General features: G+C 33.4%; 1 protein-coding gene across 15 annotated transcripts in view; it reads left to right on the top strand.

The window, feature by feature from the left end:
- The window catches only part of LOC6038130 (probable phospholipid-transporting ATPase IA), a 158512-nt gene that overhangs the window by 123953 nt on the left and 8006 nt on the right, over positions 1–26553 (top strand). For 6 of the 15 annotated variants that reach the window (XM_038250598.1, XM_038250588.1, XM_038250601.1 and 3 more), the window contains 10 exons: positions 236–997; positions 1057–1413; positions 1476–1612; positions 1676–1795; positions 5962–6154; positions 6218–6336; positions 6402–6536; positions 6888–6947; positions 11139–11213; positions 23770–23861. In XM_038250598.1, coding sequence (XP_038106526.1) covers positions 236–997; positions 1057–1413; positions 1476–1612; positions 1676–1795; positions 5962–6154; positions 6218–6336; positions 6402–6536; positions 6888–6947; positions 11139–11213; positions 23770–23861 — 2050 coding nt within the window. Of the gene's footprint in view, positions 1–235; positions 998–1056; positions 1414–1475; positions 1613–1675; positions 1796–5961; positions 6155–6217; positions 6337–6401; positions 6537–6887; positions 6948–11138; positions 11214–15642; positions 15926–17209; positions 17396–22254; positions 22287–23769; positions 23862–26553 lie in introns of those variants that run through there. The other 9 variants (XR_005276951.1, XR_005276952.1, XM_038250592.1 and 6 more) reach the window with 9 other exon arrangements.

The following is a 26553-nucleotide window of genomic DNA, read 5'->3' as shown; positions in this document are numbered from 1 at the left end:
TTATTAATTTTCCATTTCTAATGCCGGCGGTGTTTGATTCGATGAGCTTTGAGTTTATTGTTTGTATTTATATAGCGGGGTAATGAAAATTGGAAGAGCAGTGTGATGAAATGTTAGTTTAGTGCGCAATTTGAGGTTACGGCACGTCATTTCTTCGTTGCGTGGGACCACCCGGGAAATTTGGAAAAGGTTTACTTTTTGTCGACTAAGACCCTTTGAAACATCTCTTCCCCAGCACATCATGAACAATCACCACTCGGCGCCGGTCCTGCGCGAATTCCTCACGCTGATGGCCATCTGCCACACGGTGATACCGGAAAAGTCCGAAGCGGACAACATCCAGTACCACGCGGCCAGTCCGGACGAGCGCGCGCTGGTGTACGGCGCGAAACGGTTCGGGTACGTGTTCCACACGCGAACGCCCTCGTACGTCGAAATCGAAGCGCTGGGCGTCCAGGAACGGTTCGAGATTCTGAACGTGCTTGAGTTCACCTCAACGCGCAAGCGAATGTCGGTGATTGCCCGCAACTCCAAGGGGGAAATCAAGCTGTACTGCAAGGGTGCCGACACAGTCATCTACGAGCGTTTGGCGCCCAACGGACAGGCCTACCGGGAGGCCACTCTGCAGCATTTGGAGGAGTTTGCCACGTCGGGGTTGCGAACGTTGTGCTGTGCGGTGGCCTCGATCCCCGATGACGTGTACGAGGACTGGAAGCACACGTACCACAAGGCGTCCACCTCGTTGCAGTACCGCGAGCAGAAGGTCGAGGACGCGGCGAACCTCATCGAGACGAACCTGATGCTGCTGGGTGCGACCGCCATCGAGGACAAGCTGCAGGACGGCGTGCCGGAGACGATCGCGTCCCTCATCGAGGCCAAGATCAACGTGTGGGTGCTGACCGGGGACAAGCAGGAGACAGCCATCAACATCGGGTACTCGTGCAAGCTGCTGTCGCACGGGATGGACCTGATCATACTGAACGAGGACAGCTTGGATGTGAGTGCGGTTACGACGTTGGTAAAACGCTCTATTACAATAACCCCCTTTCCTTCCAGAACACCCGCAACTGCATCCAGAGGCACATCGCCGAATTTGGCGATCAGCTGCGCAAGGAGAACAACGTGGCGTTGATCGTGGATGGCAAAACCCTCAAATACGCCCTCAGCTGTGACCTGCGGACGGATTTCCTCGACCTGTGCATCTCGTGCAAGGTGGTGATCTGCTGTCGAGTTTCACCCATCCAAAAGGCGGACGTTGTCGATCTGGTGACGACCAACACCAAATCGGTAACGCTGGCCATCGGAGACGGGGCGAACGATGTAGCGATGATTCAGAAGGCCCACGTCGGGGTGGGCATTTCCGGCGTTGAAGGACTGCAGGCGGCGTGTGCCTCCGACTACTCGATAGCTCAGGTAGAACCTTGCTCTTTTAAAAAATGAGATTCAACATCTAACCCTTTTTTTCGACCCAACAGTTTAGCTATCTGCGAAAGTTGTTGCTGGTGCACGGCGCGTGGAACTACAGCCGGATGTGCAAACTGATCCTGTACAGCTTCTACAAGAACATCTGCCTGTACGTGATCGAGCTGTGGTTCGCCATTTACTCTGGATGGTGAGTTGTATTAGAAGTACGTTTTCGTAACGTGACTGTAACATCTCTTGATCTTCCAAACAGGTCCGGCCAAATCTTATTCGAACGATGGACAATCGGTTTATACAACGTGTTTTTCACGGCGCTGCCACCCTTCGCGATGGGTCTCTTCGACAAAGTGACCTCGGCGGAGCAGATGCTAAAGTGAGTATATTTCATCCGGAATGCGTTCGAATCCACAAACACAGACAAATGAAAAAATACTGAAACTGGAAAATATGGCTAAAAAAATTAAAATAGTTTTTTTTAATTTCTAAAACAAAAAAAAACACGTAATACAAAACACAAAAATACAAAAAATATATACAAAAATACATTTTTTTTTAATTCAAAAGGTCAGAAATTCTAAAATTTCAAAATTTAAAAACGATAAAAATTGTAAAACCTCAAATTTAAAAATTTAAAATTCCAATATTCTTAATATCGACATTTTAAAAATACCTAAATTTCATCATTTAAAAAAAAATGCAGATAGGCCGATATTTCGGAACGGTCTGCTAGTTCTTCAGAATTCAAATTTATTAAAATTTTGAATTTCAAAAACAAAACTTGCCAGAACCCGTTGTCTAACAGATAGGGCTTGATTTAGATTTATTCAAGCGCTTTCTCAAAAAATCAAAAAATTGAAAATAAAACAAAAATTCAGAAATTTGGAAATTCAAAATTTTTAAAGCTTAAGAGTTTAAACATTGGAAAGATAAAAAAAATTATATATATATATATTGAAAATATACTAAAATTTGTTAATTCCGAAACTCCAAAATTCCTTAGTTCAAATTTAAAAATTCAAATTTTCAAAAAAAAAAAATTTGGATATTCAAAAAACCAAAGATTAAAAAAATCAAAAATTTTACGATTAAAAATCCAAAATCCTAAAATCAAAATTTTAATTTTTCAAAAATTTTAGAGTTTAGACATTGGAAAAACAAAAAAAGATCTAAGTTTGTAATTCCAACATTATTCTGTTTAAAATTTCTGAAACACCTGAATTCTTAATTTGAAAATTCAAAAGCTCAAAAATTCCAAAATTCAAATATTTAAGACATCAAAAATTCCTAAATTTTGAAATTTCAAGGTTTTATACTTTAAAAAAAATCTCTTAATGTAAAAGTTTCAAAATTCTTTCATTCAAAAATTTATTAGATAAAAAACCAAGGAAGCTGAAATATATTTTTTGCAATTCCACTGTGAAACTGTCAACTTTTCCTGTCCTTCTGGAGAAACGAAACGGCCTACTTTTCCCTACCAAAAATAACAGAATGGAAAATTAATATCTTCCAATAACAGTGCTGAAAAGTTCTACATTTCAGCACTGAAATGGGTGCTGAAAAGTTGAACTTTTCAACACTAGTACTGAAAAGTAACATTTTTCAATATTTTTTTGCTTTGAACGATGAATTTACTAAACACATGAATGTTTGACATAAAATTCCATTAAAGAAGCGTTTTTCGGAATTGCAAAAAATGTTGTAAGCAACTCGTTGCAAAACTTGATTTTTTCAGCACTCGTCGAATTTATCCAACTCGGTAAACCTCGTTGGATAAATGTACAACTCGTGCTGAAAAAATCTTCTTTTTGCAACTTGTTGCATAAACTACTATTTTATGACTTGAAATTAAAAAAAAATTATTCCCTAAATGGCTTTACTTTAAAATTCCAAAATTTATAGCTAAAAAATTGTATAAATTATTTTTTTTTGTAAACTTTAAATCTCAAAAATATTATAATTTCAAAATTCTTATATTTAAACAGATAACAAAATCCAAAACCAAAAAAATTTCAAATTTCAGTATTTAAAAATTCAAAAGATAAAATAATCAAAACTGCACAATTGAATTATTTTGTATTTTGAAAAACAGCAGATTTTAAAATTTGAAATTATATTATTCTAAAATTATACAAATCCAAAACCAACTAAAAACCAAGATTACAGAATTAAAAGTTTCAGTTTTTTTATTTCATGATCTGAAATTCGAAAATTTCTAATTTTCTTAATTGCTTTATTTTAAACTTCAACACTTCAAAATTTCAATATTCCAAACTTAAAAAATAGAAAATTGTATAAAAAAAATTCAAGTTCAAAATATTATAAATTCAACATTCGTTTCAAATTCTGTATATTTAAAAATTTAAAAGATAACAAAAATCCAAAACCAAAAAAAAGTTTTACAATTTAAAATGAAAAGTTTAAACTTCTCAAAATTTCATTATTTAAAAATTCAAAAGATTAAATAATCCAAAACTTCACAATTCAATAATTTTATATTTTGAAAAATCAATGATTTTTCTATTTAAAGTTCTATTATTCTAAAATTTTATAAATCCAAAACTCTAAAATTCCTTAGTTCTCAAATTTCTTTATTTCCTAATTTCTTAATTTCTTAATTTCTTAATTCCTTAATTCCCTAATTCCTTAATTCCTTAATTCCTTAGTTCCTTAATTCCTTAATTCCTTAATTCCTTAATTCCTTAATTCCTTAATTCCTTAATTCCTTAATTCCTTAATTCCTTAATTCCTTAATTCCTTAATTCCTTAATTCCTTAATTCCTTAATTCCTTAATTCCTTAATTCCTTAATTCCTTAATTCCTTAATTCCTTAATTCCTTAATTCCTTAATTCCATAATTCCTTAATTCCTTAATTCCTTAATTCTTTTATTCCTTAATTCCTTAATTCCTTAATTCCTTAATTCCTTAATTCCTTAATTGCTTAATTCCTTAATTCCTTAATTCCTTTATTCCTTTATTCCTTTATTTCTGTCTTCCTTAATTCCAAAATTTAATTATTCCAATTTTTCAAAATTTCTAAATTCCAAAAATTTTCAATTTTTATATTTTATATAATAAAAAAATTCCAGCTGTAAAAGTCTAAAAATTTCTAAATTTAAAAGATTAATAAACCAAGATTCCAAAATCAAACATTTCATAATTGTTTTTTATCCAAAATTTCTAATTTCTTAAATTGCTTTATTTAAAATTCTAAAATTCTAATGCTTCAATTAGAAAAATTCTAAAATTTAAAGCTTAAAAAATGTATAAATTTTAAAACTTATTTTTTGTAAATTACAGAACTCCAAAATATTATAAATTCAAAATCTCCATATTTAAGGTAAAAACCTCCAAAACAAAAAAAATAATTTTAAGTTGAAAGTTAAAAATTCTCAAAATTTCAATATTTTAAAATTCAAAAGATCAAATCTAATACTTCAAAATTAAATAAATTGAATTTCAAAATATCAAAATTTCCAAAATTTAAAATTCTATTATTCTAAAACTTTATTAGCTTAGCTTAGCTTAAAAAAAAATAATTTAAAATTCCTATCATCTCAAATTCATCAACTTTATATCACAAAAATTATAAGTTTCCAAAATTTAATGATTTCAATTTCTAAAATTTCGAAGTTCCATTGTATTGACATTCTAAATTTGTATGATATTATAATCTCAAAATTCAGAAATTCAAATATTTAAAAAAAATTTAAATGATTTCCTACCAAACTTGTAGTTCAATTCAAAATTTTGTGATTTCCGGAAGTTTGAAATCACAATATTTTTGAATGAGTTTTGAAATATTTCATGGTCCAACCTAAGCGCATCTTTTACTACTATCATCTGGGCCGAATCGGGACTGCTGATTTAGACATGCTTTTGTACAACTTTTTAATATTGTTGATTGGTTTCGGTTAGAACTCAGAGTTCGGAGTCGGAATTGGTGGAGTCGTATACTTTCCAGGACCCAGGAGTCCACAATTTTTTATTTTGTGTTGAAAAAAAAAACTAAGTTGCTTGCAGTATTCCATTTTGAATGTTTTAAAACATTCGCAATTGGACTTATTTTACAAACATCTTTATGAAAAATGGATTTTTAACTAATTTTTTGCAATTCAGTCGTGAAACTACTCACTTTTCCTGTCATTCTTGAACGACGAAATAGCCTACTTTTCTGTACCAAAAATAACAGAATCGAATAGCAACACTTTTCAAAATAAATGCTAAAAAGTTCTACTTTTCAGCACATGTTTCGAAAAGTAACACTTTTCAACATGTTTTTGATTTAAACGATTTATTGACAAAATACATGAAAATTTGACATAAAATTTCACTCAATGGGTGTTTTTCGGAATTGCAAAAAATGTTGTATGGAACTCGTTGCAAAACTTGATTTTTTCAGCACTTTTCGTATTTATCCAACTCGGTGAACCTCGTTGGATAAATGTACGACTTGTGCTGAAAAAATCCTCTTTTTGCAACTTGTTGCATAAACTACTATTTAATGTCTTCCCTTTTTATTCCTCATTCAAAAACAACAGAGAACCAAGACTTTACGAACCATCCCAAAGTGCCCAACTGTTTAACGTGAAAGTGTTCTGGTACTGGATCTTCAACGCGCTGGTCCACTCGGTGCTGCTGTACTGGCTTTCGATGTTCACCTACCAGGGCGACGTCATCTGGGGGAACGGCCGGGACGGCGGCTATCTAGTGTTAGGAAACATAGTTTATACGGTGAGTTGTTTTGTAGACTTGTGGAAGGTTTGAAGACTAATTTGGGTATGTTCCATTTTGCAGTACGTAGTCGTAACAGTGTGTCTGAAGGCCGGCCTGGTCACAAACTCGTGGACGTGGCTGACGCACTGCTCCATCTGGGGCTCGATGGTGCTGTGGTTTGTGTTTATTTTTATTTATAGGTAAGACGCAATGCCGTGAATTTTGGCATCGTGAAATCGTGACAAATATCTCTTTTGCTTTTCAGTAATATCTGGCCAGCGCTGCCGGTGGGTGCGGTCTTCACCGGGATGGACGACATGATCTTCTCGTCGCCGGTGTTCTGGCTGGGTCTGTTCCTGATCCCCATCACGGCGCTGCTGCCGGATGTGGTCGTCAAAGTGTGAGTTCCTCAATTTTTAATTTTCCCTTTCAAAATTTAACTCTTCTTCGACAAATTTCAAATCTCAAGTCTATCAAGCGCTTCTTGCCTCAAGTTGTCTCGCAAGATCTGTCAAGTTGAAGTGTTTTACCAGATCAAACCAGCTTCCAAACGGAAGAAGTGTGACGGTTGTCGGTCCGGACATGCCTGCAGTCTGACAAGCGTTCCGGAACAACGTAGTTCAAGTAGTTGGTTGTCGTTATGAAAATTAGCAAGATTTTTTGTTTTGTCTTACTACTCTAAGAATAAATCCCTCCAAAAACTTTGAAAGTTGCAAAAATCTTATTCAAACCTCCACCTCTTTTCCAACAGGATAAAGAACCGCAAGCAGGACATTGCAACGCCCCACCCGATCAAGGAATCGCGGTCTTCGTAAGTATTGCCAGTCTATGCCAAATTCATGCCAAAAAAAAAAACAACCGTACCCCTGTTTCATTGCTAAATTTTGTTCACTGTGATTCCCACAAGCAATTTCCTCTACATTGAAATTTTATAAGAAAAAAGTAACGAAGCAAATATCCCAAAATCCCAGCAATTCCCCAAGATCCCGAATACAAAATGTCCCATCTTCGTCGTGCGTCGAAGAATTGCTAAGCTTAACTGTGATAAATAAAAGCAAAAATCTCAATTTTTCCTTCAAACAAACGAGGAAGAACTTTTCACCGAAATATGACTCAAACTCTGAAAAAAAAATACTGGTTTATTTCTCAGTTTGGTACTTTTTTTTCTGTTTAGTTTCCGTATTTCTTTCTTCTTCGACCTCGATCTTTTTCTCCTCGTGTACTGAGAAGCGTTCCCCCAAATTATTAAAAACTGGATTTAATACTCCGTTAATTTCAGTTTTTCACCTCCCCTTTGTTATGAGCAATTCTCATCGAAATCGCAAACTACTTGTGCTGGTCGTAAATTTATGAATAAATGAAAGTATTAAGCTTTTGAATATTTTGCCCAACGTTATTTGTGGATAAAATAAAAAAGGCAAAAACATATTTTCAAAGATAACTTTAGGAGCAAGGAAGTACGAAGATTGAACAATTATAATTTGTCATAAATTCGTTGCGTTTTTTTTAAAGGTTCAATAAACATTTTTTTTGTTTTTAGGTGTTTTTAAACACTCCTGACTCAAGGTGGTTTCAAAAAACACCCAAAATGTAAAGAATGAAAATTTTGTTTACTGGATTTTTTCTAAAAACAATTTTGTTTTTAAATTTTGTATTTTTAATTTCAAAAGAAAAAATACTCACATATTTTCACAAAAAGCCGTATCTTTGTAAAAAAACAAAAAAATATTTGCTTAAGGGGTATCAACATGAATTTTTGTAGGATTTTTTTTATTAAAGTGTAAAGTACAATTTTTTTTTCTTTTTCAATATTAAAAAAAAACATTTCTATGAAATTTTGCATTTAAAATACTATTTTCTATAAAAAAATATCTTGGTCATTGACAAAAATACGGTATTTTGTTTAAAATAAGTATTTACACCGATAATTCTAACCAAGATTGTTCATCGATAAAAATTTTCGTGGTCACTGATATATATACGGTATTTTTTTTTAAATAAGTATTTACACCGATAATTCTAACCAAGATTGTTCATCGATAATTTTTTTTTTTTGACGATAACTCAATTTTATTATCTTTCTTAAATCAATTAATTCAACCATTTTCTGTTAAATTTTCAATGGTTTCACTTAGAATATATTTTTTTGAAATGTTTCAAGTTCCAAAGTATAAATATACAAAATTGTTCACAAAATACGGTTTTTTTTCGAATGTACTCTAATTTTCATAATTTGCATTATGGGTATCAAACGAAGTGACATTTAGTATGCTTATCGCTTTATTAGAGTTAATTTTTGAAAATACTGAAAAAAAAACAAAGTACCGTATTTTTCGAAAATACTCAAATTTTCAAAACTCTCATAATTTGTAATAGGAGAATCAAAAGAAGTGAAATTTTGCATACGTTTTCAGTTTATTAATTTTTTTTTAAATACAGAAATTTTCACAAATTACCGTATTTATTCGAAAATACTCAAATTTACATAACTTGCAATATGGGTACCGAACGAAGCGAAATCTTTTATGCTTTACTAAAAATTTTTGAAATACTAAAATTTTCACAAAGTTCCATATTTCTCGAAAATATTTCAATTTTCATAATATGAAATATGGGTATCAAACGAAGCGAAAATGTGTATGCTTCATTTAAATTTTTGCTTCGTTTGATCCCCATATTGCAAATTTTGAAAATTTGAGTATTTTCGAAAAATACGGTATTTTGTGATAATTTTAGTATTTTCAAAAATAATCTGTTATAATGTGCAAATGCATAACAAATTTCTCTTTGTTTGACACCAATGCAATGCAATGCTTGAAAAGTGATCTATCACTGAATGGGACTGCTCGATATTCGATAAAACTTTCTGTCAGCGATCATTTCCCAAAACGATATTTGATCGCTGACACACAATGCCTATCATTCGTCGTTGCTTGGCGACGGTCAGTGAACGTAAACACGAAGACGACACGAACGAAAAATGAGCACCATTCAAGCAGCCGCCCGAACGAGACAACGTGCTCTTTCTCTTTCTCTCGTTTTTGTCTCTCTCTTCCTAATGTATGCTGCGTGGTGACAGGAGTCATATGATTACTATCATTGGAGAGATGATCGGAATCTCGGTAGAATGTCAAACGACCGCTCTCGAAGCGATTTTTCTCCTGGAGGGAAGTCAATGATTGTGTGAGTGACTTTGCGTAGCACTCATTTCTTTGTGTGTAAAACGAACGAAAGTAGAATGTAAAAATCAGGTTGTCGTGGTGAAGACGATTGGAGTGTTCTGTCAGCTATCACCAACAAAGTCGAAATTTCGCAAGCCCTGTTTGACACCCATGTTGCAAATGTGCAAAGTTTGAATATTTTCGAAAAAAAAACATTTTTTGTGAAAATTTCAATATTTTCAACAAAAAAATCTACTAAAGTGAAAAAACATTAAAAAAATCGCATCGTTTGATACCCATATTTCAAATTATGAAAACATTACTAATTTCGAAAAAATACAGTATTTTGTGAACAATTTTGAGTATTTACACTTTGAAACTTACAACACTTTCAAAAAATATATTCTTAGTGAAAGCATTCAAAAATCAACATGATATGGTTGAACTAATTCGATTTTAGAAAGATTTTAAGAATGAACTATCGTCCATTGACGGCGATAAGATTATCGTCGATGGAATTACAACAACTTGGGAATGAAAGTCAAAAGTCGGACAGAACTGAATCTCAATTTGTAATGTTGTAGAGGGTTTATTTTTGGATGTGCTTTATTTACATTTTTATTTGAGTAAATTATGATGATGATAAAGCAATCTTTTGAGTGCTGAAAAGTTCAACTTTTCATTACTTGTACAAAACGCTTTTCGATATTGTTCTGGCGATTGATTCGTTGAACTTCTTTGAGTTTGAGTACGAAGTGATATCAAAAGGAATTTTCAAAATATTCAAACTAAAACAAAGTTGCGACCAAATACAAAGAAACTAGTTTGCGTTTTCGCTAAGAATTGCTCTCAATACGAAACATGTCCCTTCCTAAAACTTCCTCCCATTTTCCCTCTTGAATCTCTAGAATCCCACTATATTTTCATTCTGTGTTTGATCGTTGTTGTTGATGTTGTTTGTTCGTTTGTTTGTTGTTTATTTTATGCTTCCAACTTATCTGTGTTGATTGCTACTTTTTCCCGTTTTGTTTTCCGAGTGTTTTTTCTTCTTCCCTATTTTTTTTTCTGGTGTGTGTTTATGTTGATTTTGCTTTGTACCTGATTTAAGTTCAAGAAATCGATTATCAATTGGACAACCCAAGTTTTTCTGTGTGTGTAATGTTGTGTGTTGTCAAGTTTTGTTTGTTTTTTTTTTACATTTCTTTTTTGTTTATCAATACTGTAGTGCTTCTAATCGCCTCTAGTATCGATTGGTCAAACCTTATGATTTTTATGCGTTACGAACTCTATACTATCTCTATGATTATTACTTGTTTTATACTTTGGTTACCAAATCCGACAACGGCTTAAATACATTTCACTATTTTGACGCGTGTAAATGATGCGCTCGTCGAAAGGCGTAGAAAATAGTCCAAAAGTGTGCTCAAAATAGGAACAAATATTGCTCGACTAACATTTTCGAAAACCCCTCCTCATAACCATAACCCAAAAACAAAAGTATCTCATTCTGTCACCATTGGTAACTAAAGTGCCTTATAGAAAGTGAGGACAAGGCACTCAAAATGCAATGCCACTCACAGTTGGTCACTCAAAATTTACCAAGCGTTTAAATGGAAGGTGTTCATTTTTTGACAAAACCTATGGAAGAAGTAGAGATTGTAAGCACCTTATCTGTAAGATCTTGGAGGTGCTCAATTTTTTGACAGAAAATCGCTGGGTTCTCAGTTTCTCGTGTCCCCACTTTCTATTAGGCACTTTATTGGTAACGTCTCGCTTTTCATTTTGCCCAACCAAATAACAAAAAAAAAATCAAAATCCAAACAAAAAATCGAACCATCCAGATCGTCTAGCCCGGAGATATCCGTTACGTACGTAACGATTGCGATTTCGACGCACATGAAAGTCGAAAAATACAGGTTTTTATTACAGCTCTATCTCTCGCTATCTCCCTCTGTATCTCGCAAAAAAAATCTCACAGTTTTTCACACTCCCCCTGTAATCTCAAAGTTAGTCCTTGTAATTGTAAGCTGTTTTAATTTTCCCTTTTTCTTTGAAAAGAAAATTATTTTAACAAAAAACTCTTATGACTTCACTTATAACTATGCGAAGCAATGAACTAATCAAAAAACCTGACTTTAGAATTGCACACCTTTCAATATAAATCCTTTTCATAGTGCAGTAGTCATCCTAACACTTCCTAACCACAAAGGCATGCACAGAACCCCTAAACTAATCTTAAATGACTAACTCATTCGACGGAGAGATTAAGAAGAATGTCATCGATAGTGAAAAAAAAATATTTAGATCATGGTTTAAAATTCCAGCTTAAAGATTTTTTTGGTGAAGGATAGAATAACTTAGAATAATGTTAGTTTCTGTTCATATGTTTAAACCAGCCAGTAAGAGCAGCAGGATCGATAGTGTTGTAATGAGCAGGTGAAAGTGGAATCGTCGCACATTGTGTAAATAGTCATTACTAACGCAAGCAAGCAGCAACCGGGTACGTTCGAGCCATGGGCTTGGGTTAGCACACGTACGAGGACAGAAATCAATCAACTTGTTTAAACACTGTGATATTGTAGCCGTTTTGAAAAGGTCTTTACTGTCACCCGAAGCAGGTCCGTCCCATATGTAATTTCGTCAATTTTGAGGTGATTATGCTGTTTTGTTCTAAATCATGTGAATTATTAGAAAAAAACTAATAAAATTTAGTGCTTTATTAAAAAAAAAACGTAAAAAATTTAACTTTTTCAGGAAACACTTTATACGTACCCAAAAAGGGAAAATATACCAATTTTCGACACAATAAGCTTTTTGACCTATTCTCGTCACTGTTGCAGTTTGCCGACAACATGTTACATCAACAACAGAGAGTTAATTGCTCATTTTTACTTGGGCTATTTATTATCGTGGATTTAGCTCATAGCTGGATTTTCTGACATCTTCTTACGGTCATTGAAAACGGTCGTGGATAGACCTAGGGATTCCCAATTGGTGTGAAAAAGTTTAATTCTATAAAAAATATGGATCAAATATTTGATCTTTAATCACTTCTCCGACATCAGTAATAATTGTTAGAACTTGCTCGCAAATTTTTCATTTAGTCGAAAAAAATCTTATTTTTCTTGGAAAAAGTTTCAGTTTTAACCACATGATCACCCCTAATTCTGGCACGATGCCGCCATCATGCGACCGCGCGCTCCCCGAGCAGACGGAAATAACTTGGGAATAACATTTTTTGATATTTGAAAATACTAGGCCAATAACATTTTACGTTATTTATAACAAGATTTGTTATTCTTCGTTATGATTTTTTTGTTATTAGATTGTTATTGTAATAACAGACTAATAACATTTTTAGTTATTCTTGGAACAAATCTTTGTTATTATTTTTTGTTATTTTAACAACTAATCCGATCATCCCAATAACAGTTGGAGGTATTCTTCCATAACAAAAAATGTTATTGCAAAGTTTTTTTGGCTTTCAACCAATATCAGACCAATAACAAATTTTGTTATGATAACATAAACTGTTATTGAACCCTTATGTAAAAATGGATTTTTCAAGAAGATTCCATAACACATTCTGTTATTTTAACAATATTTGTTATTGAAATGACATGAATTTTGTTATTACCGTCTGCCCGGGTCTGTTTGTTTGTCAACAAAGCTGCAGCTGGATGGTGAGACGAAGTGAGGGCGGAGAGGTTTTGACATTTTTATACCCGCATCTGGCCCACCGCCTATTTCGGCGGTCGTTTCCAACGACCGAGTCCAGCTAGGAACTGATCGTACAATACCTTGAAATAGTAAAAATAAAAGTGTCCACGGGATTTATGGATGGTCCCCTTCTGTTTTTACATATGGAACGGACTAGATTCGAGTGGCAGCTTTCATGTGATTTTACACCCAGAACTGGGCATCGGCATACGAGAGGAAAAAGAGCAAGGTTCGGTAGTAAAATGGTACTGTGTACGGACGGAGAGGATAAGTCCCGAAATTACCGATAGTACTTTACTCATGGGTTCATTTTCTAAAAAAGTTCATCTATCAAAAAAAAAGTACCGGTACCGAGACTCGAACCCAAGACCTTCGGCTTACCGAACCGTGCCTTTGCCATATGGGCCACCATGGTTCGGTGACTAAATGGCGGTCATTTGTCCATATAAGCCACTCAATAGGATGAACTGTTTCAATGAACGAATGAACACGCGAGAGGTTTTTACTCACGCAAAATAGTACTTTCCTCACGTTTCTTTTCGAGAGGACTATCCCCTCGGTCTTTAACTTTGGGTGTAGAAAACTATATTTTTTAACTGTGAAAATTTCATTATTTTAAACCTGAAATAATTAAACAATGATTTTCTCATTTTTTTTCTATGAAAAGCACAAATGTTTTTTTTTTCGCAAAAACAGCACAACAAATTATTGCAGTAGTCCGAATTTGACAAACTTTGCCCCTTCGATCATTGATTTTGCCGTTGCGAATATTTTTTTAAGTTAGTGTCCCTCGACTGTTACCAAGCCATTGTGTTTTAAAAATGCATTTTACACCAGTCTAGGTGTTTGGCAATCATTAGTTGTACAGCTGCACTTTGGAAATCAATTAAAAATCACTTTTTAATGTAAAATTAAATTTTCAATTAAAAAGAAGGTGTAGATTTGAAATTTTTGTGTTTTTTTTTGTAATTATTTGTGCTGAAATTTTCGAAACAGATATTTTTACTCAATTAGCTTTTTTTATCGGTTATACCATTGAAACTAATGATACGTTTTTCAATAACAGAAAATGAAGCCACTGTGAAATTGTTTCATCTTTTTGATAAAAAAAATCCCCAGAATTAAACATTTTGACAAATATTTCAAGCAGGCTTTAAACGTATTGTTTGGTTAGGGACCATCCATAAACCACGTGGACACTTTGTTGGGACTCTGTTACCCGCCCCCTCGTAGACAATTTTCCATACAATAAAAACAATAACAATGTCTCACCTCAAGTTGCTAATGATGCAAAATTTATTATTTAGATGTAAGAAGTCAATGTACAAAGTTTCATCAAAATTCATTAAATAAAACAAAATAAAAAATTGTGCCAAATATGTTGTGAAAAAACATTTTTTTTTAATTTCAAACAATACAGAAAACGAGATCTCTGCATATTTACTTATTTTGTTATTCCGTTCATCAGCCATTTTGTTTTATTTTATACACTTTTTTCAAAAAAAGATCAAATTTTATTATCCATTGAATGTTTCAATGAATGTGGAATTTATAAAAAAAAAGTTTCCTGATTTTTTAAGAACATATGAGCTTCGTCAAATATTTGTTATGACCTTTCTTTTGTGATTAATTTTTGATTGATTTTTTCTTCAACCAAAACGTTTTCGGTCCAGTTTGGCATGCTAAATAAAACTCTACAGAAAAAAAAATCCGCATAAAATTTGCCCGGAAAATGGTCAAATATTCCCTTTTTTGAAAATCGCCATATAAAATCCTGTTTTCTTGTTAACTATTTTTTTATCTCATATATACGCCTTGGAGCTGGCAATTGTTTTGACGGTCCTTGAGTCAGTTACGAATAAATTAGGCCAAACTGAGTTTGTTATCCAAAGGCCAACCAAATCGATTTTAATTAGGACCATTAACTCAAACTTGCTTAGAATATAAGATTTCATTAAAAAAAATAAGCAAAATAACAAGTATCCGTACTAATTTGAACTATGCTTGCTGGGATTCTTATCTAGGTACTTAGGACAAAAGTTCACAGAGGCAACGATATTTTGGCACATATTCGATTCTCGTACCGGGATGATGAAGTAATGTTCTCAAATAATGTTTACTGATATTGATGGAAACTCTTCGTACTAGACACACAATAATTGCACACACATGTATTTATTTTTCCTTCATTTTAAAAATTCGTTCAATGTTTGCATTGATTGAACTTTTTTTTTTCTTTTTGATTGCCAAAATTCCGCGATATTATTATAGCTTGCGTGTTTTTGAGCCCCAGCTTCCAGCTACATCTTTTTTCTAAATTTATTTTTATTTCAAAAGATTTTTTTACTTTGCCGTTGTGTGTTTTACAACTACACGCCACAGTTTTTGTTAATCAGTTTTTTCCACTTTTTGCGCAATTTTGAACTTTTTGTAAATCGGATAACTTTTTGAAACAGAAAACATTTTGGCAAGACTCAATTTGGTTTCCCCTTTTACTTGTCTCGACCAACATTATGTTTACGTTTATTTGTTTTCCTTTTTTTTCCTTCCCCTCGTGTAACCACCACCACCACACCACCACAACACCTTTGTCCACGAACATCCACAATAAACAAAACCCTACAGAAGCCTCGTGAAGGTACTGTCCTGGCGGCGACGCAACTCGGTGGCCCCGATGCCCCCCTGGAACCGTAACACTATCAATGTGACCGAGTTGCACATTTAGTCCATTTTCCCTGCGAGGGGAAAGACGCTTGGAGGCAATTTTTGCCTTAAAAACACATTCCACGATGAAAAGTCAAAGTTCCAAAGATTTTCCAGCAAACACATGAAACAGGGACAAATAGAAGTTATAACAGTGAAACCTCGATAGTTTGACGGATTGGGTTGTCAAACGTAACGATCAATTCTGGAGTTGTTTTTGAAAAGGTCCTATAAACATATGAAAGACAATAGCTTATTGGTCCTATTCAAAAAAAACTCTAGAATTGAAGTATCAAAATTTAAGATAAATTTTACTAAAATTTATGTAAAAGCAATTTAAATTTTGATCTAGCTTAAAAATTAAAATGTATTTTTTTAATTGTCAAACTATCGCGGTTTTACTGTGCTCTGGGCGCTTGTTCAAAGTAGAACTTGTTGCACTTGGCGCTGGCGGGTGTTGTAGCAGTAGTTAGACCTTTTTTATTATTATCTCTAAATAGTTTAGATAAATTCGCGCAAAACTGCTTTTTCGTAGTGTTGAGAACAGTCGCATAATGCAGCCAAAAATCAGTACTGTTTTAATGATACAAAGTGACGCAAGCGCCAATTTTTTAAAAGTCACTTACGTCACTTTGTAAAATTAGAACAGAGAACGATTTCTAAGATAACTAAGCGCAACAAATCCGCCCAAATGATCTACCACAGAAAATGGCACAAAAAGTTCACAAAGTTGAGTAGCTATAAATAAGGCGTTTGTGATATCTTTAATTTAACGTGTGAACAGTAGAAAGATAATCAAAACAGTTTCAAAAGTGCAATAAAAGGTAAACATTCCAACTAAACTAGATAAGGTGTACTTAAGCAGGGAGGGCAAAAATCTAAAAACGTTGTTACAGTCAAAGTAAGCGTACCAACTAAGTCAAGTTTTTAACAAAACTATTCTGTTATTAATACTGTTAGGTCAATCCAATAACTAGAACGCGAAATAGAACCACCGACATTTTGAAAACTCAGCAATTAAATCTCGACACTTGTTTACCAGATAAATCTCAATAAAATTCCACTACAACAACTGAAAAAATCTCAACACTGGATTTATAACTTTTTGGCAACACGGCAAAAAAATCATCCAACTCATTTTCGCAAAAAGAAAAATCAACCTTTCTGCCTCTCTTAGGCCAGTTTATTTTAATAACTTATATCTTACCCTCTTCTCAGTTCCCCCAATTGTGTCCTAACAAATCAGAGAAAGAAAACGTATGCAAACTTGTGCTAAAATCGCTTTGTGTCCAATCATGTAAAATGGCGGCAAATGGTAAATGTGTTCCAGGCAAAAACAAAAATATCGCACCCTCAGGTTTGGTGTCCCTCCCCACCTCTGGCGTAATGGCTAAACCCGTCCCGTTAAGGTGAAGGTTATCGCTGGCTAGCATTTCTGAAAAAAAGATATTTAGAGTGATGAATTTCCAAACCGCATCTTTTTCCTCAGGATGTACTCGACCTTTACACTGTTGGAGCCCGACAGTGTCGACGAAAGGTTCACGATCTAGTGGTTTGTGTGTGTGGGGAGATTTGGGTGCGAGGAGCGTGCGAGTTTGTAAGTAGACAGTCATATTTGTGATAAGAATAGAATTGAAAAGTTGATGAAGTAAATGATATTCTTTTGGGAAGTATTTATTGGCGATTTTTTCAGTATTGATGACAGTTACCAGAAATGAAACAAGATTGAGATTCAACAGATTCAACAAGAATATAAAATCAATTTTTTAACCACCCCAATTGTTGGTAAAACTTTTAAAAATGATCAAAATTAAAAAAAAAAATAATTGGGTTTTTAATATTTAAAGTATAATAAATCACTTATAAAGATTTAAGGGAGCACAGCAACCGAAGTAGTTGTTGTCTTCTTATTCCAAATTTGTCAAACTTACGGACCCAATCCTGAAACAATCTGATTGTCAAAATGGTCAAACTTTATTGTAAATAACTTTGAAGACTGTAATTTAGGGGATGAATAAAAAATCATATCGATAGTTCCCGTATTTTTGAAGATACTAAAATGTCTGTAACAGAAATCTGGGTGCAAAAGCGATGGTTGATGTGTACCGTTAAATTGTTTTGTTAACCAGAAATATCTTTTATAAATATAAAAATAATGCATGTTTTCATGGAAATTTAATATCAAATAAAATTATAAACATAGAAATAAAATCTGGAAGAGGCTAAAATATGCTCAAATTACACAGAAAAAAAAATCGATAAGATTAAGCTGAGAAATTTTCTGTAGAATTTCGAAAGTTCTAGAGAATTTTCTCAATTTTAACGCTGTTCTGTTATTTTGAAAACTCAATAAAAAATTAAAAAAAAACTAAAATCAAAACACAAAAAGAAGGTTTGCCCATACAACTTTCCTTACTAAATTAAAACGAAATGCTCGAAGTTTGGACGCAACCAGTCAGTTGTTTTATGGCCCAAAAAGCACCAAAAAAGCTTTATACTGATTCGATTTGATATTTTTTAAATTTTCGATATACAGCAACTCCCCACGAAAACAGCATGGAAAAAAACAAAAGTACTCAGATCGGGGTCAAAATTTTTCTGAGGGTTCCCAGGCTGAAATAATTAAACCCGTATTTTTTTTGTTTGGCCGTTAGGGTGACCTACGCCGTGTTAGGGTGGTCTGAAAAATTGCCATTTTCGTCGATTTTCGCAAAAACCACTTTTTTCGAAAAATCATAACTCCTCGCCATTTCAACCGATTTCAATTGTCTTATACGCAAATGAAAGGTGATAAGTTGGCCTTTTAAAAAAAATAGTAAGAAGTTTCAAAAATCTAGCCTTACATATGAAAAGGGCGTATGAAACTTTAAAATACCGTTTTGACGGTGTCTGGACCAAAGAGCCTATGTCTGGAAATATTTTTATCGGATTCCCCGGACATTTTTACGTAACATGCTAAAAAATGGAAGGAGTTCATTAACAGGATTCCGAGATATGATTTTTTGAAAATATAATCCTTGTTTTTCGACGCGCCGCGCGCAAAAATCGAAAAATGACGAAATCGGCGAAAAATCACCTTTCTCACTGAAACTGCGATAACTTTAAAATTTCAGCGATGACCTATACATGTCTTGGTACCAAAAGTTGCGTCTTTTAATTACAAAAATTTTGGTACCCAAACATCTATAGGTTCCGATTTCGTCATTTTCAGAAAAAAAATGACCCCGATCTGAGCACTTTTGTTTTTTTCCATGCTGTTTTCGTGGGGAATTGCTGTTTACGATGAGTCATGGTCATACTAAATGATTCCCATTGAATATTCAAAAATCTGTATGATTGATTGATTGGCCTTTTCAGGAAAAAATAAGTCCACTGAAAAAAAAAGTTTTTTACTTCGCTTTTTATCAATATAAATTAAATTTTCATTTTTTTTAGGATTGTGCAAAATTTTGTACCAGAAAAATTAATTTATGCAAAAAACAAAATTTTTGAAAAAAAAAAACATTATCAAACTTAATTTCATAATTCATTAAAATATGCAAAATCGAATTTGCAATCGAAAATTAATCACCGCACCGTTTTCAAGTATCAAACATTTTTATGTGAAATCTTCGTTTTTTTAGTTTAGGGCAATGCAAATATTTAAAAAAATATTACACTAGTTCAGCTGTTTTGCAATCATTCGTTAAAAAAAAAAAGATTTGACGAAAACAAACATTTTAGCAGAAAAACTTTTTGCGATACAAAACATCGAAAATCTTCAAAAAATCAAAAGATGCTAAAAATGATTCTAAACGAAGGAGAATGCATTTCAAATTGGTTTCAGCTGGTTGCACTTAAATTTCTATTGAAATTTTGAAGGATGACAAAAACTTTAAATAAAATTTGCACCAGCCTTATTGCAATTTTAAAAAAATATATGAAAAAGTTACCTTTGCATAACAGAAAGACCGAAAGCCGAAACATAACCTAAAATAATTGTAACGGTCGTGAAAAACTACAATAACAGAAAGATTCAAAAAGCTGAGAAAATTTCCAACAAATTATATTTTGATGCTAAGATACATGCTTTTTGAGTTGAAGTTTTGAGAAAAATGTGTTTTTCTCAGTGTCATCTAATTAGCACTCAATTTTCAATGTTTAAAATTATTTTTTTGTGAAATTATGCTATTTTCTTAAACAATATAGTTAAACTATTAGAATCAAGAGTAACCTTATAAAAAGGCTAAACATTGATTAAAAGCTTGATTGAAAAACTTCGAAATTATTTTTAATAAAAAATCAGAAAATTTCCAAAGTTTCAATGTTTAAACATTAAGTATTAAACCAAAAGTTTCCGGAATAAAGCGATTGGAAAGTTTGCCATTAGATGATTTTTCACAGATTTTATACATTAAGCGGCTGTGTCTCAGCAATGTTCCGAAAAGTAAAAAAATGTAAGAATTTCCCCAGCATTTCAAACATATTTTTTGCAGTGGTGCATTTCGTTCATGAAGTATTTTTTAATTGCAAAATATTAACCTTAAAATGCCTATAACATGAAAACGGTGCTCCTAATAAATTAATCGATTTAAAATTTATGCGCCTTAGAATGGTTTAATTTTTTTGGCTGATGCTTTTATTTTTTTTCCTGAAATCATCATTTTTCGAAAATGTATATCTCCAGTACCAGATTTCGCACCATTCTTAACTGTAGCGCAAAAGATGTCTTTTTAGTCTCCGAAATCATAATAAAAAAGTGCTGTTCGGTACTCAAAAAATTGCTTGCAATTTTTGCAACAGCGACGAACCGCCCTAAATTAGCAATATTTTTAAGTGATTCCAACCATATTTTCAAATGGTCTAGTTGGTCAATGTGAATCATGATTTGACAGTTCGATTGGAAATTTTGGTGTATCTATGACACATCCGTTTCGCCATATACGTGATTGAATACAAAGCTCCCCGTTCCCAGATCAAAATATCTAACAATATATGACGGAAAATGACGCTCAAAAGAGTCTTCAAATGAAACGCAAACAAATCGCACAAACACGGAACAACCAAGACATTGTACAGTAGCTAGAAAAAATCAAGATTGTTATGTACATTTTAAACAATAATTTTAATCGAGAACAGTTATAGGTTAGAAAATTAAAACAATCATTAGTTTTCAGAAGAATTATTTATTACTAAAACAGTTAAAGATTCGTTTTTGTTACATTCATTGTAAGCTTCACAGTTCATCACAGTCTGCCAAACAATAGAAGAAAAAACAGCAACAAAAGGTTTCAGCTTGTTAAGTCCAGTTAAATTTTGTTTTTTGAATCAGTCATCCGGCAGCAACATTATTTTGTAACACTTTTAGTTAATGGCGTAATAAAGCAAATCATAGCAAAATGTTTCCTATTTATACAGTAAAAAAAGCTTGTTGTTATTGCTTACCAGTGTGTACGAACTTCTTCTTGATCTCTCTCTCTCCTTCGCCTCTTTAAACTATAGAGTAATTCTAGTTGGTAAAATTTAGACAAAAATCCTGGCTTCCTGCAGTATCTACTATCTTGACCAAACCATCACCGTAGCGATTCGACCTCCATCCCTTTTTCTCAATCTCACACGTAGACTTGAAAATAACCTCCGATAATCCCGAAAACCAAGACGTTTTAAACAAATTTCATTTCACACGAAAGAAATCCCATCCCCAATCAGTCAAGTGAAACAACACCACTCAATAAAAACATGATGACAATTTACTGTTTATTTACTATTTTCTGTAGTTTTTTTTTCTACTTTTAAGTTCAATAAACCAATCTGGAATGTGATATTATTTTCTGTTGTGCCCTTTTGAATTGTTTGCATCTCGGTGTGTGACATGCATTAGACAGTGTAGCTCCCAGCGTGCCCTCCCCTTAATGTAGGCCACTCCGTACTTTGATTTATCCCTCGCTCCACCTTTAGAGGCCGCTGCTCGAGTAGTTTGATTGCCTTTTTGTTTGTCGAGCAGGACAAATAGCCCTCCGCCTTCCATGTAATTATCGTTTGATTAAATTGGTCAATTGAAAGAAAAGCGATGTGAAGTTGGTGACAGAAGTTGTCACACTTTATTTTAAAACTAACCTGTTATCTGATTTGCCTTTTTAATAACTTTTATTTCTGACATCAACTTCATACTTTCGATTGGATTTTAGTGCATCATTTAGTGCATCAAAAATTACCTTTTTACTCAACAATATCACAGATGGAATGTTCTTTTAGTTCTTTGATAATTTCGTACCAAAACTGTCCCAAAAACCAGCAACTAACTGCACCAAAGAAATCGGACCCAAATTCCGGCAAAATCCACCCTCAAATGATAGCTGTAGTGTTTCCCCTTAAATCAGTTCGACCCAATTATTCCACCACACACGAGTACACTGAAAAAAAGCTCACCGTCAAACTCACACACTTGAACACTCGATTTCGTCCCCACTAATACACTCACAACTAACAAACCTCCATCTCGTTTCGACCCCGAAAAAACACCCTTAACTTTAAAACCTTTTCAATTTTCTTCAGAACTATGCATGCCCTTGGAACAATAATCCGGTGTAAGTAAAAACGCACACACACTACCAATGGTGACTTGTGTACTCTGTTGTGTTGTGATCGATCGCGCGCACACACACACACAAGTTCGAACAAAGCAAACCTCAAAAAGACACGCAAGGAGACCGAAACGTCAACTACCACTACTACTACTACCGCAACTATGCCAAAACAAACGATCATGTTCCCAATTGGTGCTCAATTAGATAGAAAACAACAAAACTTGTGAATAGAATAGAAAGTGTGTTATTTTAACTCGAAAGTCACCATTAGTAACAACAAATCTAACCTCCAAAAGTGCTCTGACAAAAAAAACAAACAATTGAAACAAAACAGAACTAATCAATAAAACCTAATGTGTACATAAAATTTTACACAGCGAAAAAAACAACAACACATGATCCTAGTTTTGCACCACCCTAACGTAAACGAACCGACCTTAACCCCCCCGTAACCTAGAAAGAAAACAGTAATCAACCCCAATTTAGTGTGTAACATCACCCACCTTTGATGTAAACAGTGTTTGCACTACCTCACCTATCCGTCTGTCTGTCACTGTCACACACGCACACACATATTTACACGTAAACGAACAGAGAAAACCCTGTAAACTGTTGCTTTTCGCTTTTACGCAAAATAAACCTTCCGTCCATGTTAGCTCGCTTCTCTGTGTTAAAAAAAAAAACCCTTTCGAACGTGTATTCTGTCTGTGTTAGTGTCCTCTATCATTTCCTTCCTGTCTAAATATTCGCCGTATTTTTTAACCTGTACATACACAGAAAAAACAATGCAAATTAGTTTAAACAACGCAAAGTTCGAAAACATTCCGAAATCTGAAGCGAAAAACGGCTTTGGAACTTTTGATTTTGCTGATTTTTATTTCTTCTAACGGTATGGTTTCGATAGTTTGTGTAGATTTTTTTCAGTGCAACATTTTGTTATTGTTTTCTTTTCCTTAGTTTGAAACAAATTCGATAAACTAACAAAAAACAAACTTGTAACTAACAGACTAACACTCCTCCCGAGTCCCGTGTCAGCTGTTATACTAACACTGTTTTCTCCGTCACCCTAATTGCATCTCCTTCGCTCAACTCTCGAGCGATTTTAGACAACTTTCTTCGAGTCTGTCCCTAACTTGCTAGAAAATATCTAACTAGATGCATTGCTCGAAACATTAGATTTTTTTGAAAAGTAACTAGAAAAAAGTGTAAAAATCTTCCCTTTTTGAGAAACTTTCCCCGTTTTCCTCACCATTTCCTTTCTAAAAATAGTGACAAAGCAAGCTATGATTTTATGTTTCAAAAAAAAAAAAACATTTAAAAAGAAATCCCAAAAACAAAACCAAAAAAAAACCTTGTCAACAAACCAATCAAACAAATATGGTCGCCCGGACGGCCCTATTTTCTCTCTCTCTTTCTCTCTATCCCGCTCCCTCTCCCTCGTAACGCGTGGTCGCCCCTCTCCACCTCTCCCCACTTTTTGCAGATTAACCGAAACCGCCCGCCTACTGAGAAACGTGCGACGAGTCTTTACCGGCCGGTCGCACACTACCGAAAATAAAGAGCTCGAACTGAAGCGTGAGTACCCCAACAGCAAAAAAAAAAAACTGTCGAGAAAATTAACGGTGAAAAATAACAGCAGACGATTGTTTTGGAATGTTTTTGTTTGAAAAATTGACAGTGTTTTGATTTTTTGAATTTTGAAAAAAAATATTTGTAGAATAGATTTTTTTAAACAAAATTATTATAACGTTTAACATGATGTTAACACTGGTCCTATTACGTTTATTACACATCTCGATATTTTTGAACTTGATTTCAGTAAACGTTTCAATTTCGTCAAGCTTAATGAATTTATGACCCTGAACACTAGTCGACAGAATTGAATTTTAGTGTTTTCCGTGCCAATAAATAAAATTTTAAATTTCGGGTATCAAAAAACGACGAAAAAAAAACGAAGTTGACTTTATAGCTGTCGGCCACCATTGCTAGTACCAACCACTAGTGTCTTCCTTTTTATCTACAAGGACTTCGCCGCCCTGGGCTCCTAAGTGTATGAAAGTATGGCACGGAGCGACGGCGCCGAATACCCATATTTACACAAAGAATTTTTTTTTCGGGTATCAATGCTATTGAATTATCATGAACAACCATGTGCACCCACGTTCTTTGTATCCAAAATTTACAATTTAATTTATTGGCAGAGAAATCACTGAAATTCAATTCTGTCGATTAGACCGTGTTAAGGGATCACAAATTCATCATACCTTGACGAAACTGAAACGTTTACTTGAATCAACTTCAAAAAAGTTGAGTTAGTTTCAAAATATTTGCTTTTGTTTTGTTTTATTATTAATTTGGTTTTGTTCCCTTCATTAGTTCATTTAATTAACCCTGTGCTTTCTAACAACTTTTCGCGGTTACAATTATTTGCTGAAAATTCTTGCTTAATTTTGTGTATCACATGCTTCTGTTTATCTGTCGTAACACCTACAAATAGTAACAATAAACGCAATTTGGAAACAAGGCACAGCGATTAAATTTCCTTAAAATAAGAGTTCAAAATTTTGTTGATTTGTAAAAATGTAAACAGTAAAAAAAAGTTTACAATTTTATGAATTTGAATCAGTGAAAAAACCTACGCAACTTTTCAATTATTGAGTTTAAATTACACATTTTTGCTATGCTATAAAATCATTTAAAATACATAACTCTAAAATAAGGCTCCCCCACGTACACACATAACTCAGAATCAAATTATTCGAAACTATTTTCATAGAAAAGAGTTGAAAATGTTAAAAAAGTTTCATCTATTAACATCGAAAACATCGAGTATTACGAGTTAGTTGAAAAATGAGAGATTATTTATTGACACTGAGAAAAACTAATTTTTATGAGCCTACGAAATCGGTCTTTTTTCTTAAATTTAAATTTTTGTATTTTTTAATCCGACTGAAACTTTTTTGGTGCCTTCGGTATGCCCAAAGTAGCCAATTTGCATCATTAGTTTGTCCATATAATTTTCCATACAAATTTGGCAGCTGTCCATACAAAAATGATATGTGAAAATTCAAAAATCTGTATCTTTGAAGGATTTTTTTGATCGATTTGGTGTCTTCGGCAAAGTTGTAGGTATGGATACGGACTACACTGGAAAAAAATGATACACGGTAAAAAAAATGGTGATTTTTTATATAACTTTTTGTCACTAAAACTTGATTTGCAAAAAAACACTATTTTTATTTTTTTATTTTTTTAATGTTTTAGAGGACATCAAATGCCAACTTTTCAGAAATTTCCAGGTTGTGCAAAAAATCTTTGAGCGAGTTTTGAATTTTTGAATCAATACTGAGTTTTTCAAAAAATCGAAATATTGGTCGCACAAATTTTTCAACTTCATTTTTCGATGTAAAATCAAATTTGCAATCAAAAAGTACTTTAGTGAATTTTCGATAAAGTGCACCGTTTTCAAGTTAAATCCATATTTAGGTGACTTTTTTGAAAATAGTCGTAGTTTTATCATTTTTAAAAATTAGTGCAGATGTTTGCCTACCTATGAAAAAAATATTTTTGAAATGCTGAGAAAATTCTCTATATTTTGCTTTTTTGAACTTTGTTGATACGACCCTTAGTTGCTGAGATATTGCCATGCAAAGGTTTAAAAACAGGAAAATTGATGTTTTCTAAGTCTCACCCAAACAACACACCTTTTTCTAATGTCAATATCTCAGCAACTAATTGTCCGATTTTCAATGTTAAAGTATGAAACATTCGTGAAATTTTCCGATCTTTTCGAATACAATATTTTCAAAATTTTCAAATCAAGACTAACATTTCAAAAGGCCAAATATTCAATATAACGCCCTTTTTAAATGTTAGTCTTGGTTTAAAAATTTTGAAAATATTTTTTTCGAAAAGATCGGAAAATTTCACGAATGTTTCATATTTTAACATTGAAAATCGGACTACTAGTTGCTGAGATATTGACATTAGAAAATGGTGGGTTGTTTGGGTGAGACTTAGAAAACATCAATTTTCCTGTTTTTAAACCTTTGCATGGCAATATCTCAGCAACTAAGGGTCGTATCAACAAAGTTAAAAAAAGCAAAATATAGAGAATTTTCTCAGCTTTTGAAAAATATTTTTTTCATAAGTAGGCAAACATCTGCACTAATTTTTTAAAATGAAAATCTGCGACTATTTTCAAAAAAAATACCTAAATATGGATTTAACTTGAAAACGGTGCACTTCATCAAAATTTCAATAAAGT

The sequence above is a fragment of the Culex quinquefasciatus genome, chromosome 2, assembly GCF_015732765.1.
Source record: "Culex quinquefasciatus strain JHB chromosome 2, VPISU_Cqui_1.0_pri_paternal, whole genome shotgun sequence".
NCBI lineage: Eukaryota > Metazoa > Arthropoda > Insecta > Diptera > Culicidae > Culex > Culex quinquefasciatus.
Note: the sequence above shows the minus strand (reverse complement) of the source record. Positions and strands in the feature narration are given on the sequence as shown.